General features: G+C 31.2%; 2 protein-coding genes across 3 annotated transcripts in view; one reads left to right on the top strand and one right to left on the bottom strand.

Annotated features, from left to right (window-relative positions):
- LOC143197645 (elongation factor-like GTPase 1) overlaps positions 1-14,581 on the bottom strand; it is a 151,475-nt gene that overhangs the window by 130,436 nt on the left and 6,458 nt on the right. Inside the window, exon 3 of one of the 2 annotated variants that reach the window (XM_076406237.1) lies at positions 6,595-6,832. The exons of the other annotated variant lie outside the window; for it this stretch is intronic. Within the exon in view, the coding sequence (XP_076262352.1) occupies positions 6,714-6,832 (119 nt within the window). The 3' untranslated portion in view covers positions 6,595-6,713. Of the gene's footprint in view, positions 1-6,594; positions 6,833-14,581 lie in introns of those variants that run through there. 2 annotated transcript variants of the gene reach the window in all.
- The window catches only part of dsx-c73A (doublesex cognate 73A), a 92,083-nt gene that overhangs the window by 74,433 nt on the left and 3,069 nt on the right, over positions 1-14,581 (top strand). The gene's annotated exons all lie outside the window — the stretch shown is intronic.

The raw sequence follows: 14,581 nt of genomic DNA, 5'->3' as shown, positions 1-14,581 counted from the left end.
TTATTTCTAATGCCACTCCATTTAATTCTTATGCCATTCCAATGAAAATTACTTTTAATAATACACAAAATAATGGAAATTATACTTTTATAACGAATGGTGCTATTCATATGGATAAAATATGCGTGACAACTCTGCATAATCGCATATATTATATTCAAGATAACATTAAATTAGATATATGTGTTTTAAAAAGCGTGTATCGCTCAACGAAGTTTTAGAATGGATAATTCATTATATTTTCTTTATATTTGCCTACAATATCTAATAGTGACTATAAAACTTCCTATAATATGCATGTCGTACCATTTATTCCAACAACCAAGTACATCTTCAATATTTAAAAAAATATATCAAGATTCCTCACTGGTCCTTGATCTTCAATATTCTTCATTTAGTGAATGAAGAATTTGAACAGCGAATATCAAAAACATCAAAAAATCACTTTGCTCTATATAATTATATTATTTATTTTTCAATATTTCTAAACAAAATATCTCCATTACTTTTACCCCTATTTTAACAAACATCCTAATCCATAAGAAGCGATTAATATTATTTGTTGTACTATAAATAAATATATATTTAATAATTTACTATGTTAGATACCCATAATTAAGGATTGTTTTATATGGTTGGGTCGAGATATGTTGTCCAAATTCAGAAAAAAACGATTTTCAAAATTATAAAATATTTTAGCGTCTCTATTTTACCAACTAATGCTTATCTGGACTGGACCCACTGTTTAACGTAGACTCCGAACCACGGTCCTCGGCATTAAACCTACCGACTGGCGAGTGACCAACTTAAAAATCATCCCAAAAGACATTCGATCTTACCCAGCCTGATTACTGGTGTGCTTGGGATCATTTTCCTTATAGAATTTTGCACTCTTGCCCAGGGCAATCACAAATATTAAACAATCACAAACATAAATTTACGACCATGCCCCAGCATGATTCGAACCCGAGACTATAGCAGGGGGCCGTCCTATCGACTTTACCATTGCGCCAACAAAGCCAGTATTAAATAAATTGAATGCGAGTCTAAAACGACCTTACAAAGCTGTTAATGTTTAAATAACACTTTCTCTGTATTTCCTATTTAAGTAAACAAAATAAAAAACACATTTAGGCACATAATAGGATTGCTCCATATAAGATAACGTTAGAAAACAATAATGGTTACTAAAAGTACTATTTCAAATAAAAACTTATCTACTAAATGGACAATTAATTTAAATTTTCTCCATATGGTGTGTACAACTTGTAGGATATTGCAGGATATGAATAAAAACGATAGAATAAAAAACGACATGCTATTTTTAGATAATAAACTTTTTCTACTAACCCAGTTTAATTTTTCTAGAAGGAGGATGAATGCATTAATATATTATAGATTAAAATTCAACTTATAATATCTAAGTTATTAACTTAACGGTTATGTGAGGCAAATTTACCATCTTGGAATAAATCAAATAGTTAAGTACACTATATATGCATTTAAAGGTTATATGTTTGTTCTTATATTTTGGAATCAAAATGTTAAAACCATATATAATTGTATATGGGCTGTGAATAAATTTTGATGGATTATTGTTTGCATTGTTACTTTGTGCTTCACCAGCCCTCTGAAAATGTTTGTCTCAATAGTTTTTTGGGGCAACTAGGTTGTTCATTAAATCCACCGGAAAGAACATCATCTATTATCAACTCTAGAAACAAAATTTTTAATCCATTTAAAATTAATGTGTCCTTGTTTTTTGTTGTATAAATGTTTAAAAGTTACGGAAATTTATACCGAATATTACATGAAATTACTAATTCAAAATTAATTCCACATATTTACTTTAGACGGGATAAAAGTTATTTCTGGAAGAAAATATGCAATTGAAAGAAAAATTGATGTTTTAAATAGTGTAATTTATATTTTATATATATGTATATATGGGTTTATCTGGACTGGGTCTTAAGTTCAATGTGGGTTCCGAACCACGTCACCAGCATTAAGCCTACCGACTGGTGAGTGATCAACTTTAGAAATCATCCTGGAAGACATCCAGGCTTACCCAGCTTGGTCACTGGCGTGACTGGGATCATTTTCCTTGTCGGATATTACACTCTTGTCTAGAACATTCACAAATTTTAAACAATCACAAACATATATTTACGACCATGCACCAGTAGGATTCGAACCCGCGGCTATCACAATAGTAAGAGGACCGTCCCATCGCCTTTACCACTGCGCCACCAAGCAGTGTAATTTTAAATGCGCGCTAAAACGCGCTAAGTTTGCGCGTGACATATTGTTTTGACCGTATTGGACGGTTTGTATGGGTAGGGGTCTTATTTATACAATATTTTAATAATTTTATGTTATAATTAGACACTCTATCATGTATCGATGGTGTCAGGGCCCCTAATGTAATTATACATCGCTAGAAAACTCAAACAACTTGTATGTTTTAGTTCCAAGCAGAAAAATCTTGCAAGGCGGGAACCAGCCAATATAGTTTGAACATCGGTCATTTGTTCACAAAAATATGACCATTCTGGTGTATGTACTATTTCAAAAATCTTTAATTATGTTTAAAGTGTAATTAAGATAAAATCGAGGTAAATAATACTGTCGTTTTAGTAAATAATATTAATTTGTTTTCTTTATGACTCCCTACAAATGTTGGTCTTTTTGAGTTACCAAATAATATATAAAATTATATTTAATATGATGTGATGGGTTTAGTCGTACAAGTGTGCATGAAGTCAATATATGTTTCTACAAGATTCGAATGCCAACCAGAGAGAAGAAAATGGTTCTATAACTGAACTCACAGAACATTCACTGCTATTCACTAGTGAACAATCATGTATTCTCAAAATATAAAGAAAAATATATAAATTATTCAAAGTGTCCTTTTTACCAACGAGAGTTTATCTGGATTGAACCTACTGTTTAACGTGAGAACCACGGTCCTCGGCATTAAGTATACCGACTGGCCAGTGACCAACTTAGAGACCATCTCAGAAGACACGCATACGTTACCTGTAAAGATATTTACAATTACAATCACAAACATAAAGTACATCCATGCCCCAGCAGGACTCGAACCCGGGATTATCGCAATAGTAGGAGGACCGTCCTGTCGCCTCAACCACTGTGCTACCAAGCCGGCATTCTTCAATATTCTACCACACTTCATGGTTAGTGCCTCTGAAATACCCGCGCACTTCAAACCTATACAAGTTCTAATATTCCTTATAAAATTATTATTTCAGGTACAGCCAGTATCGACGAATTTATTATAGGCAAATTTGGGTTACTTACCTTGATAAATGCCAGTTCAATTTTTGGGTTCATTTTTTTATTCCGTTGATAGCACAAAACTAATGAAGCGACCTTGAGGCATGTCGAATTTTACATCGTGGAATAACGGTTAACAAGTACCCAGAAATATAATCTCAGATGTTGAACACGGGCGGGGTGCCAGCAGCGACAACTAGAACACGATACCGAATAGCTGGCAACCCCGAGACGTTTATCTGGGATGTTATTGAAGGGTATTTCGATCATTCAGTACCCGACCATGGTTTGGTTTAAACGTGCCACCATCGACTGCCCAAGCCTCGTCACCAGGTAACACCGGTGCCATCCGTTTTATCTATTTTGTAGTTTCCACATTTTTATATTACTTCAATAAATAACGGTCACATAATGTAAACACCACTGTTTCATTTCGTGTTACCTCCATTTACCGAAACCCTAAACTGATATTTTAACTGAAATGTAGGATATATAAACAAAATCAAATCGATACGTGCTAAGAAGTTCGAACTTGGAAGGCGGCACTGATGGTTAGGGAAGGTAAATGACGTCAATGTTTCGTGGCGCTTCCGATTGGTATTTAATTTTGATTTTGTGCTTTTATTTCTGGTAATATCTTAGTTAACCCACTTTTAATTTTAAAATAAATGTATTTTTAATAATCTCTCTATAGCGTATTATTTTTATAAATCTGTATTTTTGTGATTGTTTATTACAGTCGTCTAACCTATTATATTTGCTTTTACGAAAACTATTCGTGTGCAAAAAAGTGTGATCATACATTAATAGACTGTCGACAACGTATCTAATATTTACTTATCCTAAATAATTAAAAAAATTATGAAACCTAAGTGTTGACTAGAGAAAGCTTAGATGACATAAATATTTGAGTGATATCGAATCTGCAAACACGATATCATAAAACCTACTTTAAAAACCTCTTTGTGTCATTCAGGAGCGAACCAACCTCCATATTGAACATATGTCTTACATAAAAAAGTTTACGGTTATTAAGTAGACCATCAGTGTTTATAATTAATAGCGTACAGCGTATGGTTTGCTGCTTCACTTGTACTCTTGACCTACCCTAACAAAGGTTCCGGTGCGGTATCTCACACACCCACAGAGATACGTGCTTAATAGTTCTCAAATAAATTCAGTTTAAAAGCGATGGGCTGGCTTTATGCGCTTACATGTCGAGGAAATGTTGTTTTATGAAAATTCTACCATTCATTTGATTAAAAATTGTCACGTCTTTCACTATTTTATAGATTAATATGATATTTAAGTCAAATTTACTTCTAGAAATAGTATATAATTATAATAGTATAAAATTGCTGTTGATATAGACTCCTCATTGCTTTGATAATTTAATGATTACTTGATTTGACATTTTATTCGCATCAATTTTTAATTTAAATATATGATATATGATATATTTATATTTATTTAAACAAATGATATTTATCATTTGTCATTTTAACATTTTGTTGTTATAAAAGTAAAATAGTTTACTTTTGGTTTTTATGCACCTTGTTAATTATATTTAAATTAAAATAATAATGATTAAATTAGGATGTTAATATATTCATATCAACATTCAAATCATTAAAACAGACCCGAATTGTATATAAGTAGAGAAATTATGAATAAAATAAGTGCAGACAAAAGTAGATACTCCCCCCCACCCTTTAACTACTTTTGTGGCAATATATTGGTTATACTAAAATTAAATAAAATTTTCTGTAGTGGGATTACTAAGATTTTACCATAAATAAAAACAAAATTCGCCATTTTAAGTTAAATACCTCATAAGAAGCGCTATGAAACATTGACGTCACTTACCGTATCTTAACCATCAGTTCCGCAATCCAACATTTGAACTTTTTAGCGCGCTTCGATTTTATTTAGATTATTTATCTTATATTTCACAATTAAAAAAATGGTTTTGATGAAAGAAATGATGAATGAAAAAATTTAACTAGGATTTATCATGCCAAATAATATACATTTATACATTTCATGATGCTGCTCTGTATTGTATCAACTTACCTTGTAATATTTGAGTAAATAAAATAGACAAATTGTAATTTTGAAGTTTATTTTTAATAATAGTCTAACAGTCTTCTACCAACTATAATACCTCATCAAGTAGTTTACAAAATCTGTGTTTAGACATGCTTTAACATAACAAGTTTTACTATGAATTATTTAACGTGATATTTACTTAGTTTCTTTTTTTACTTTACTTGACTTCAGTGACCAAATTTAGTTCATACATTGTACGTAAGTATTGTTCGAAATGTTTGAAATTTCTGTTTGCACTGTGAAAGAACTGTAAAAACTTGATAAAATCACATTGTTCAATCAAATATATGTCACTTACCACTAACTTGATAAAGTATAGCCTATCGAACGATCTGATTTACAAGAAATTAGATGTTTGATATTACCCCCTTGGTAATCTAACCATAATGAGATTTAATTGACACCTGTTGACGGCTTGAATTTAATTAATATTTTTCCTTGTATTTCGAAAATATATGACCAACAGTGAATGTTCAGTAAGTTCAGTTAGAAGTCCATTTTCTTCTGTCTAGTTGGCATTAGAATTTTGTAGAAACATATACTGACTTCATGCAAACTTACAAACAAACAAAAACGACTAAACGAGTCCCATTCAATCAAATTATTAGGGACTCATACACACAATAAAAAAACAAATCAGACCTAACCTCAAATGTTATCAACAGTGTTATTTACCTCGACATTGCGTTAATTACACTTTAGACATAATTAAAAGTACTTAAAATAGTAAATACTACATTAAAATGATATTACTGATGTGAATAAATTATCGATGTTCAAACTATGCTGGCTGGTTCCCGCCTTGCAATATTTTTCTGCCTTGGAACGAAAATACACAAGTTGTTTGGAGTCTTTACCGATGTATAATTATATAAGGGACACGATAGTATATCTAATTATAACACAAAATTATTAAAATAATATATAAGACCTGTACCTATACAAAATGTCCGGTGTGACTAAAACAACTACGTCACGCGCAGATATTGAGTGTTCTAGCGTGCAATTAAAAGTTCATTCCTTTTTGTCAATTTTTCTTTCAAATCGATTTTTTTGCAGAAATAACTTTTATTTCGGGTAAAGTAAATAATTGTTGTCATTGTCCTAGCCTATTGCAAAGAACAATGGTTGATTCGACTATTCTCCGTATTGGCGCATTTCTATATAGTTCATCACAAAATATGTAATATTTGTTAGTATTATGTTATAAAATCAGATTGCGTCTTTGCTTATATGAACACATAATAAACAAAAGCATAGCTGTGTGCACAAAAGTGTTCTTTATTTTAATTTTCCATATTAATTTATTTTAGAGACAGTATGTTTCTATTACTATAGCTGTACTGCACTGCATGCCTACAGTTACTTACACAAACGTGCAATTCCGTCTGTTGAAAAACACCATACCATAATATAATTATAACTAAAACAAATATATATCACAATAAATAATAAAAACTAAGGCGAAATGTAACCAGCGAAATAATACTGAAGGCAAATAATAAAATACAAGAATTTTTATCCAATTTTCATCGCGTAATCATTACAAATACGATACCCTATACCCAACTATAATTTGCTTCAAATTAAAATGGAAAAAACATAAATAACAAGAGGATAATAGTTTAGCATCAGCCATTAACTAACAAAATCACGGATAATTTTCACTTTTTCTTTCTCATCATGAAAAATAAGTATAATTTGTTCAAGCGAGCTTGAAAAAAACTAGTTTAAAGCGGAATAAGTATCATAAATTACTGAGTAAATTGAAGAATATTTATAGCATTTCAAAAATATCAATGCTACAATTATCAGGGCTGCAAAAAATATGAATCAATAGTTTCGAATGATCATAAAATGATACTATATCCTGGTTATATTGAATCAAATTAATTAAAAAGTAAAGAGATAATCAAAAATAGAACACATATTTACTTTCAGTTATTTTAATTAATTTAGTGTGGCTGAAAGCTAAATTTGAATTTGCTACCATTTGAGCAACAGCTAGCTAGCTAAAAGAAGATAACCATTTCCCATCTGTTTCGATTGTCGAACAATATTTCAAAACCAATGAAAGTTGTTGTTTTTGAAAGTTGGTGATGTTACAGCCACCTGACCCCATCCAATAATAATCCATTTGAATTGTGTTTTAGAGAATCCACATACTTATATCGAGAAACAAATGCACTAATAACTTATCACTGCTTAGTGCAGATTTTGAGCTGGGCGCATTACTTCGAAAATGAAGCTGACCAAGCAGTAAGTGTTACTGGTGCTACTTAAACTGGACATACCATACATGAAACAACTAGATTATGTGACATAAGACTACTTGATTCTTTTTTATGGAGCCTACAATCAACCGTGGAGACCATAACTCTATTCTATATATTTAGAGGCATCCAATTAAAAAACCGTTTTCAATTTAAGTGTTAGGGGTACAAATCGAAACCCGCCGTTTTATAAAAGATGACGTCAGCGGAAAACGTTACGCCACAATTCCTTATCACTATATTTGAGAATTACACACCATGAATTACAACTAACTGGGCAATTTGCTGGAAATTTTGCTTTTAATTGCAAAGAAACTGCAGCTGAAGCTGGTAGAATGACAACAAAGACAGAGACGAGTGTATTAGTAAAAGAACTTGCCGAGAAAGGATCCAGAGCTTCAAATCAAGTGATATACGCGTAGAAGACGAGCATCCCAGAACAGTAAAGAAGTTTGAAAATGCGAAATTGGATGAGCTGTTGGACGAAGATTATTGCCAAATCAAGTAAGAACTTGCCCACTCATTAAAGGTTACTCAATAAATAATCTCCCATCGATGGAAGGCCTTGAAGGTAAAAAAAGAAGGTCATTGGCTATCATATAAAAGGAAGGTTATAGATGTTGAAGAGCGTTTTTTCGCATGTCCTCAACTGCTCCAATGAGAAAAAAGAAAGATTTGTTGAATCTCAAAGTTACTAGAAACAAAAAGACGGATTCATTACAAACAATTGACAACCCCAAGCCAGATATTCACGACACAGGGATCTTGTTTTGTATATGGTGGGACCAACTCGTTCGAGTTGCTAAAATCAGAATAAACAATTACAGAGGCAAGTTATCGAGCTTAACTCATACGTTTGAGACGAATATTAAAAGGCAAACGGACAAAATTGGGTCGATTCTTGGATCACCTTCAAAAAAGACGAATTTTATCGAAACGAAATCCGCATGCCATCCAAAAGATGGGCTAAGGCTGTGTATAATAGTGAACAATATTTCCCCGAATAAATATTCGTTAATTATTCATAACTTTTATCTAATAATACTCGAAAAATAACGACGCTAGGTCTCAATTTGTACTCTTAATAAAATATAGCGCACCCTATGTTACAATTGAAGATACCTTTCTATCCAACGTGAGTGAGAAGAATAAAATTAAAATTTTACCATATGTTGAATTCATCATGTATTTACATTCAAACTGAAACTGTAAAAACTAGTTTAAAAAAAAACAATATATACTAAGAACAGGATACTATAATTTACTGACCGACCAGAAATAACTAATAAAAATCATTAATAGTGCAACTTTATTAGATTAATGAATGCTTCCTCACAACTTAATAAGCACGGTCTTGTATCCCGGCTCTATTGAAAAAAAAAGGTAAAATGGCGAAGAAGTTCGTTAACGATCTATGCAATTTATCTTACACAAAAAGATACTAATTATTAGATGGATTTTAGAAAACAAAACTACATGATAGGTTCCTACATGATAGGTTCATTCTAAGTAATTAAACAAACGACCTTAGTGAACAATACATAGAACTATCTTAGTACGGCTTAATACTCAATTTATGAATGAAAAAAAGCACGAAACATTAATTAACCTCCATACAGAAAAAGGTTATACAATAAACTATCATTATTAAAATTTATTTTATAGGTTAGAATAATTCTTTTAGTAGGAGTGTAAATTAGTTTTAGGTAATTATGAAGCTTTTTTTGATGAAATAATTTATGGTATAGCACTGAACACTTACACTACAGTTATTTCCAGATCGAAGCTATGTCATTAGGCGTAACTTCTTAGATATTATTTTGCTGAAGTATATTTTGCACATAAAAGATGCTGCTGAAATGTACGGAGTCCTGCTGTTATTGCAGGTTATTATTAAGTGTATTTTGACCTTTTCTCACTTTAAAAGGGCCTTTATTGATAACAGCTAGTAGTAGAATTAATCAAATTAATTCTACAGCTTTTTTCTGCATTTATGGCAACATAGTGATACCGTGTCGAAAAAACAATGTTAGTTTGGCAGCCAAACGACTTGCACGACTTCTGTAACGATGCCGACTCAATAGGATAACATTATGTCTGTTAGCCGCTATTGCCTGACTTTTTTCATTTTAGCATTTCAATTCAGTCAATTCGTGCAGTAGCCAATTTCGGTCCTTTTAGATATTTCCTATCGCATGTAAACATGTCTGGAAAAAGTGGATACATCAACTGATAAACTGTCTGCTCTTTGAGTGTTTGAGCTTGCATAAGCTTTGAGTCATGCAATTGATTGTCTTCGAACATTTTTGCTCCTCTGCATTGTCATCAATAGATATCGATAGACAAAATACATGCTAGCCGACTTGGTGTCGCAGAGGTTAAGGAGACAGGACGGTCATCCTACTTTTGTGGTAGTCGTGGGTTCGAATACTGCTGGTTCATGAATGTACTTTATTTTTGTGATTGTAATTGTAAATTTCTTTATAGGCAACAGTAGAAAATCTGACAAGGAATAGCCATTCCAGTCGCGCCAGTAACCAGACTGGGTAAGATCGGATGTATTCTGGGATGGTATTTAAGTCGGTAGGCTTAATACCGAGGACCATGGTTCAGAGTCCACATTAAACAGTAGGTCCAGTGCAGATAAACCCTCGTTGGTAAAAAGGGGACTTAAAGTATATCCAACAAAAATATATGCTAGGCACTGATAAATTCGTTTGCATTTGCGTACGATCCACAAGGTATCATTAAAAATCAAGTAAACTGAGTATTATTTAAAGACAAGAGAATAATTCACAAAAACAAAACAATTCTTATATAAAAATCATATATTTCAATAAATAAAAAATATGTATAATAAAAATACGTGTATAAAATGTTATTAATATTCAATTTTCTGATGCAAAATGTTAATAAAAAATTAATTATTTCTTCAACTAAACAAGTTCAAGAACTTGAAAACGTTTTCTTGAATATTAATCAAAAGCTGAATTTCCCACAAAATAAGAATATTAGTGGTATAACCCCAATACACATATATGGAAAAAGGTTAAAGAACAAACGGTGTGCTCTGGTATTAAAATTCAATTCATGAATAAGATTATCAATCAACTGGAACATTACAACGGCAATTTGTAAAATAATAACTACGAAAAGTGTAACATAAAAACAAATAAAAATAAACATAGTAGTTGGTTTATGATATTTTCCAATCATATTAAATTATATATTGGTAACAGTATATTATTTAATAATTTAAATATTCAAGAGTCTTAAAATAATTAATATTTTATTAAGCTCAATTAATGGAAAACGCAACTATCTAGAAATCTAAAATAGTATCATTTATCGGTTATCAGTTGCGACTACTAAAACTTATCAATAAATATCATATCATATTACAATACGGGGATGATAAACAAGTGACGAATATAAATACCAAAACCTACATCATTTATAATACCAGATATACAATCTTTAACAATTAATGGACTCTCGAAATCACGAGGTTTCTCTTTGAATTTTATAACGATCGCTGTACCACAATATCTTGCTTTGCATGATTTATTATCATTAGTGCGTAGGAGCAGCATGTATACCTTATCAAAACAAACAGATCTTGAGAGAATGACAAAGGTACCTCTTTCCCAATAGGTTGTGCGCTATTGAAGTCGTTTTTCTAGCTACGGTGAATTATTTTGTTCAGCTATCTATGCAGTCAACGTGCACTCGATATCTACATTATTAAAATATGTTTTATCATTACAAATCCCAATGTGTTTTTATATGTATATATTTGTGCTTGTGTATGTATTTATTTTGCTCATCGGTGATGATATACAATATTGGTAAAAAGAAGTTCATATTATATAATTTTTCTACATAAAACAACAGTTTTCCATTTAGTATAACTGAGTTATTCAGTATATAGAAACGCTAATCATGAAACACTTAAAATTTTATTTTCATACTACTGAAGCCCATCAAACACTTTTAAAAACTTATGGAAATGGTACTCAGTCACATCCAATTCTCAGCTTTGGTTTGGTCGACCTTTAGGTATAAAAATTGCAAAACTTATTAAGCGAAAACCCAGCTCAATGATATTCCGATATATATATATATATATATATATATATATATATATATATATATATATATATATATATATATATATATATATATATATATATATATATAAATAATAATATAATATATATAATAAACGAAAATAAATCTTCGCATACTAATATTTTGTTTCCAATCCGCAATTGCAATTGGCAATATCGGAACCATACGAGCTATAAATATATCAAACCGATGCATTAAATTTGCTGCAAAATACAGCGGATATTCCCACAATAACACAGTAAACAAGGAATGATAAATTTAACGAACCAAACAATAAATAAGGGCATCGAACGTAAATAAATTTCTGAATCAGTAAATAAATTACATATAGTATAGTTTTTTTTTTATTTCTCTCTATGAATTTATTTTAAATTATCCTTTTACCAACTAGGGGTTTATGTGGCCCTCGGCATTAAGCCTACCGACTGGCGAGTAACAAACTTCTCAGAAGACACCCGGTCTTACCCAGCCTGGTTACTGGCGTGACTGGAATCATTTTCCTTGTCGGATTTTGCACAATTGCCTAAGGACAATCACAAACATAAATTTACGACCATGCCCCAACAAGATTCGAACCCGCGACTAGCGCAACAGTAAGTGGACCGTCCTGCCGCCTTTACCACTGCGCCAACCAATTAAAATATAACAGTCTAAGTATATTTTTAAAAATGGTTTTACTCTGTTTAAAACCAAACAAAAAAACTACCAGTATCTTTTGCACGCCGTCATAAATAGAAAAAATAAAAATGAAAATTTAAAAGTAGGTTAAAATTCTAATATTTAATAATAAATAGCAAAAATAAACATTTTTTCAAGCATCTGACAGTGCGGCAAATAAGTCCTATTTACTTTTAAATTTATTAATTATATTTTAGCTCAAATTTTCAATAAAATTAAAATACGGTTTCTACATGAATAACGAAATTTTTCTTTAATAAAGCGTTACTTTAATCATACTGAATATATGTTTGAAACCAAATGTCATATTAAAATACCCAAACCAATTACAGCTGGCTTGGTTGGTGCAGGGGTCAAAGCGAGAGAATGGTTCTCCTACTATCGTGTTAGTCACGGGTTCAAATCCTACTGGGGTATGGTTGTAAATGTATCTTTGTGATTATTTATAATTGTCCATAAAGCAAGAATATAAAATCTAACAAGGAAATGGAAAACCGTGGACCGTGATTCGGAACCCACGTTAAGCAGTAGGTTCAGTCCAGATAAACCCTAGTTGGTAAAAAGAAAACTCTGCATAACTGCAGTATATACTCAATTATAAAATTATTCAATAACATAACCAAAAAAGCACCCCCAAATCATAATTTTACCCCACCAAGAGTATTAAAATATTTAGAATAACCTTCCGTTAGATTAACGTCTCGCCCACTTTATTCTCATACAATCCCGATGCTTAAAAACTACCTTCAATTCCTGTTTCCTGCAGGCATAATTCCGTTGCTCAGTCTTGATCTTGATCTAACAGAAATTGAAACTGGCGAATTTTCAAACAAACAGTAGCAACTTTTATTACTGAATTTATTAATTTATTAGTGGAAAGGCAATAATTTATATTAACCAACGCGATGGCGTAATGTATAGTACTCAAATAATATGACAAGTAAAATCATCCAGAGTTACATCAGTTAACAATCTGGTTAAGACCGGATATTTTCTGGATCAGATACACTCATATAAGTATTCTTATCGGATATAAATAAACAATAGATCCAATTACCAGCAAGAACTATGAGTTTGAGATTACTAAAATTAGCAAATACACGTCTATGTTGAACTCAAACTATTTTTTACAAACTACGATAGTATTTATAAAATAAGGCTAACTGTATTGCAACACCATACTAAGATTTAATTATTTGACGGTAATTAACATTTCCACATTAATTGAATTACGATCAAATATACCGTTAATTATGATACCAGTCATTCTAAAACCCTTTCCCACTACGTACATCAAAATATTAAGAATGCGTTTTCTATAATTATTTTGGTTCTCATACACTGATTTTGTAACGAATGAAAATCTGGGCTATTGCGTTTAGTTTCAGAATGGTACTTCCTGTTTAATATGTTCAAATAACTGCAAAGAACTTAACGAGTTAAATTTTAAGATTGATGACTTTGGTTATTAATATTTTACGCCCCTTCATTACTTAGATATTGATTAGGTAGCTAATTAATGATTACGAAATAAACACTATATTCAAATTCAAATAATATAATTAATTAGCGATATACTGTAATTGTAAACTACACATCTATATGATAATTAAAACGACTTAGGTACATTTCACACTAAGAAAACTGTAAAGTTACAGAACAATCCTCGTATATTCCCGACATTTAATTAATAAACCTTAAAAATGAAAGCAATGTAAAGCAATGGCTCAATATTAATTAACCCCGATCAATTCAACAATGACAGAATAAGAAGTGTATGTTATACCATTTTATCAATAACTGTACAACTAATTACAGCAAGTAATGTTTAAACAATTGTTTCATGTACTATAATCCATAATTAGTTTCCAGCACAAGCTCAAGAACGTATTATAAAAACCGTGTCCGATGTTATTAGAAAATTGCACAAAGGCTTGCTTATTAAATAACGGAGATGTCTTGAAGACTATATATGGACTACCATGTTAAGATGCGGTGACGCTATTAATTGATTAGTTCCATTGAGGTATAAAATCAAAAGAGTATAACAAAATTACCACTATGCTGACCAACTTTACCGTATCAGGATT

This window comes from Rhynchophorus ferrugineus, unplaced genomic scaffold (genome assembly GCF_030347505.1).
Source record: "Rhynchophorus ferrugineus isolate W39M unplaced genomic scaffold, kcgeb_rfMv2 rfM5, whole genome shotgun sequence".
Classification (NCBI taxonomy): domain Eukaryota; kingdom Metazoa; phylum Arthropoda; class Insecta; order Coleoptera; family Curculionidae; genus Rhynchophorus; species Rhynchophorus ferrugineus.
Note: the sequence above shows the minus strand (reverse complement) of the source record. Positions and strands in the feature narration are given on the sequence as shown.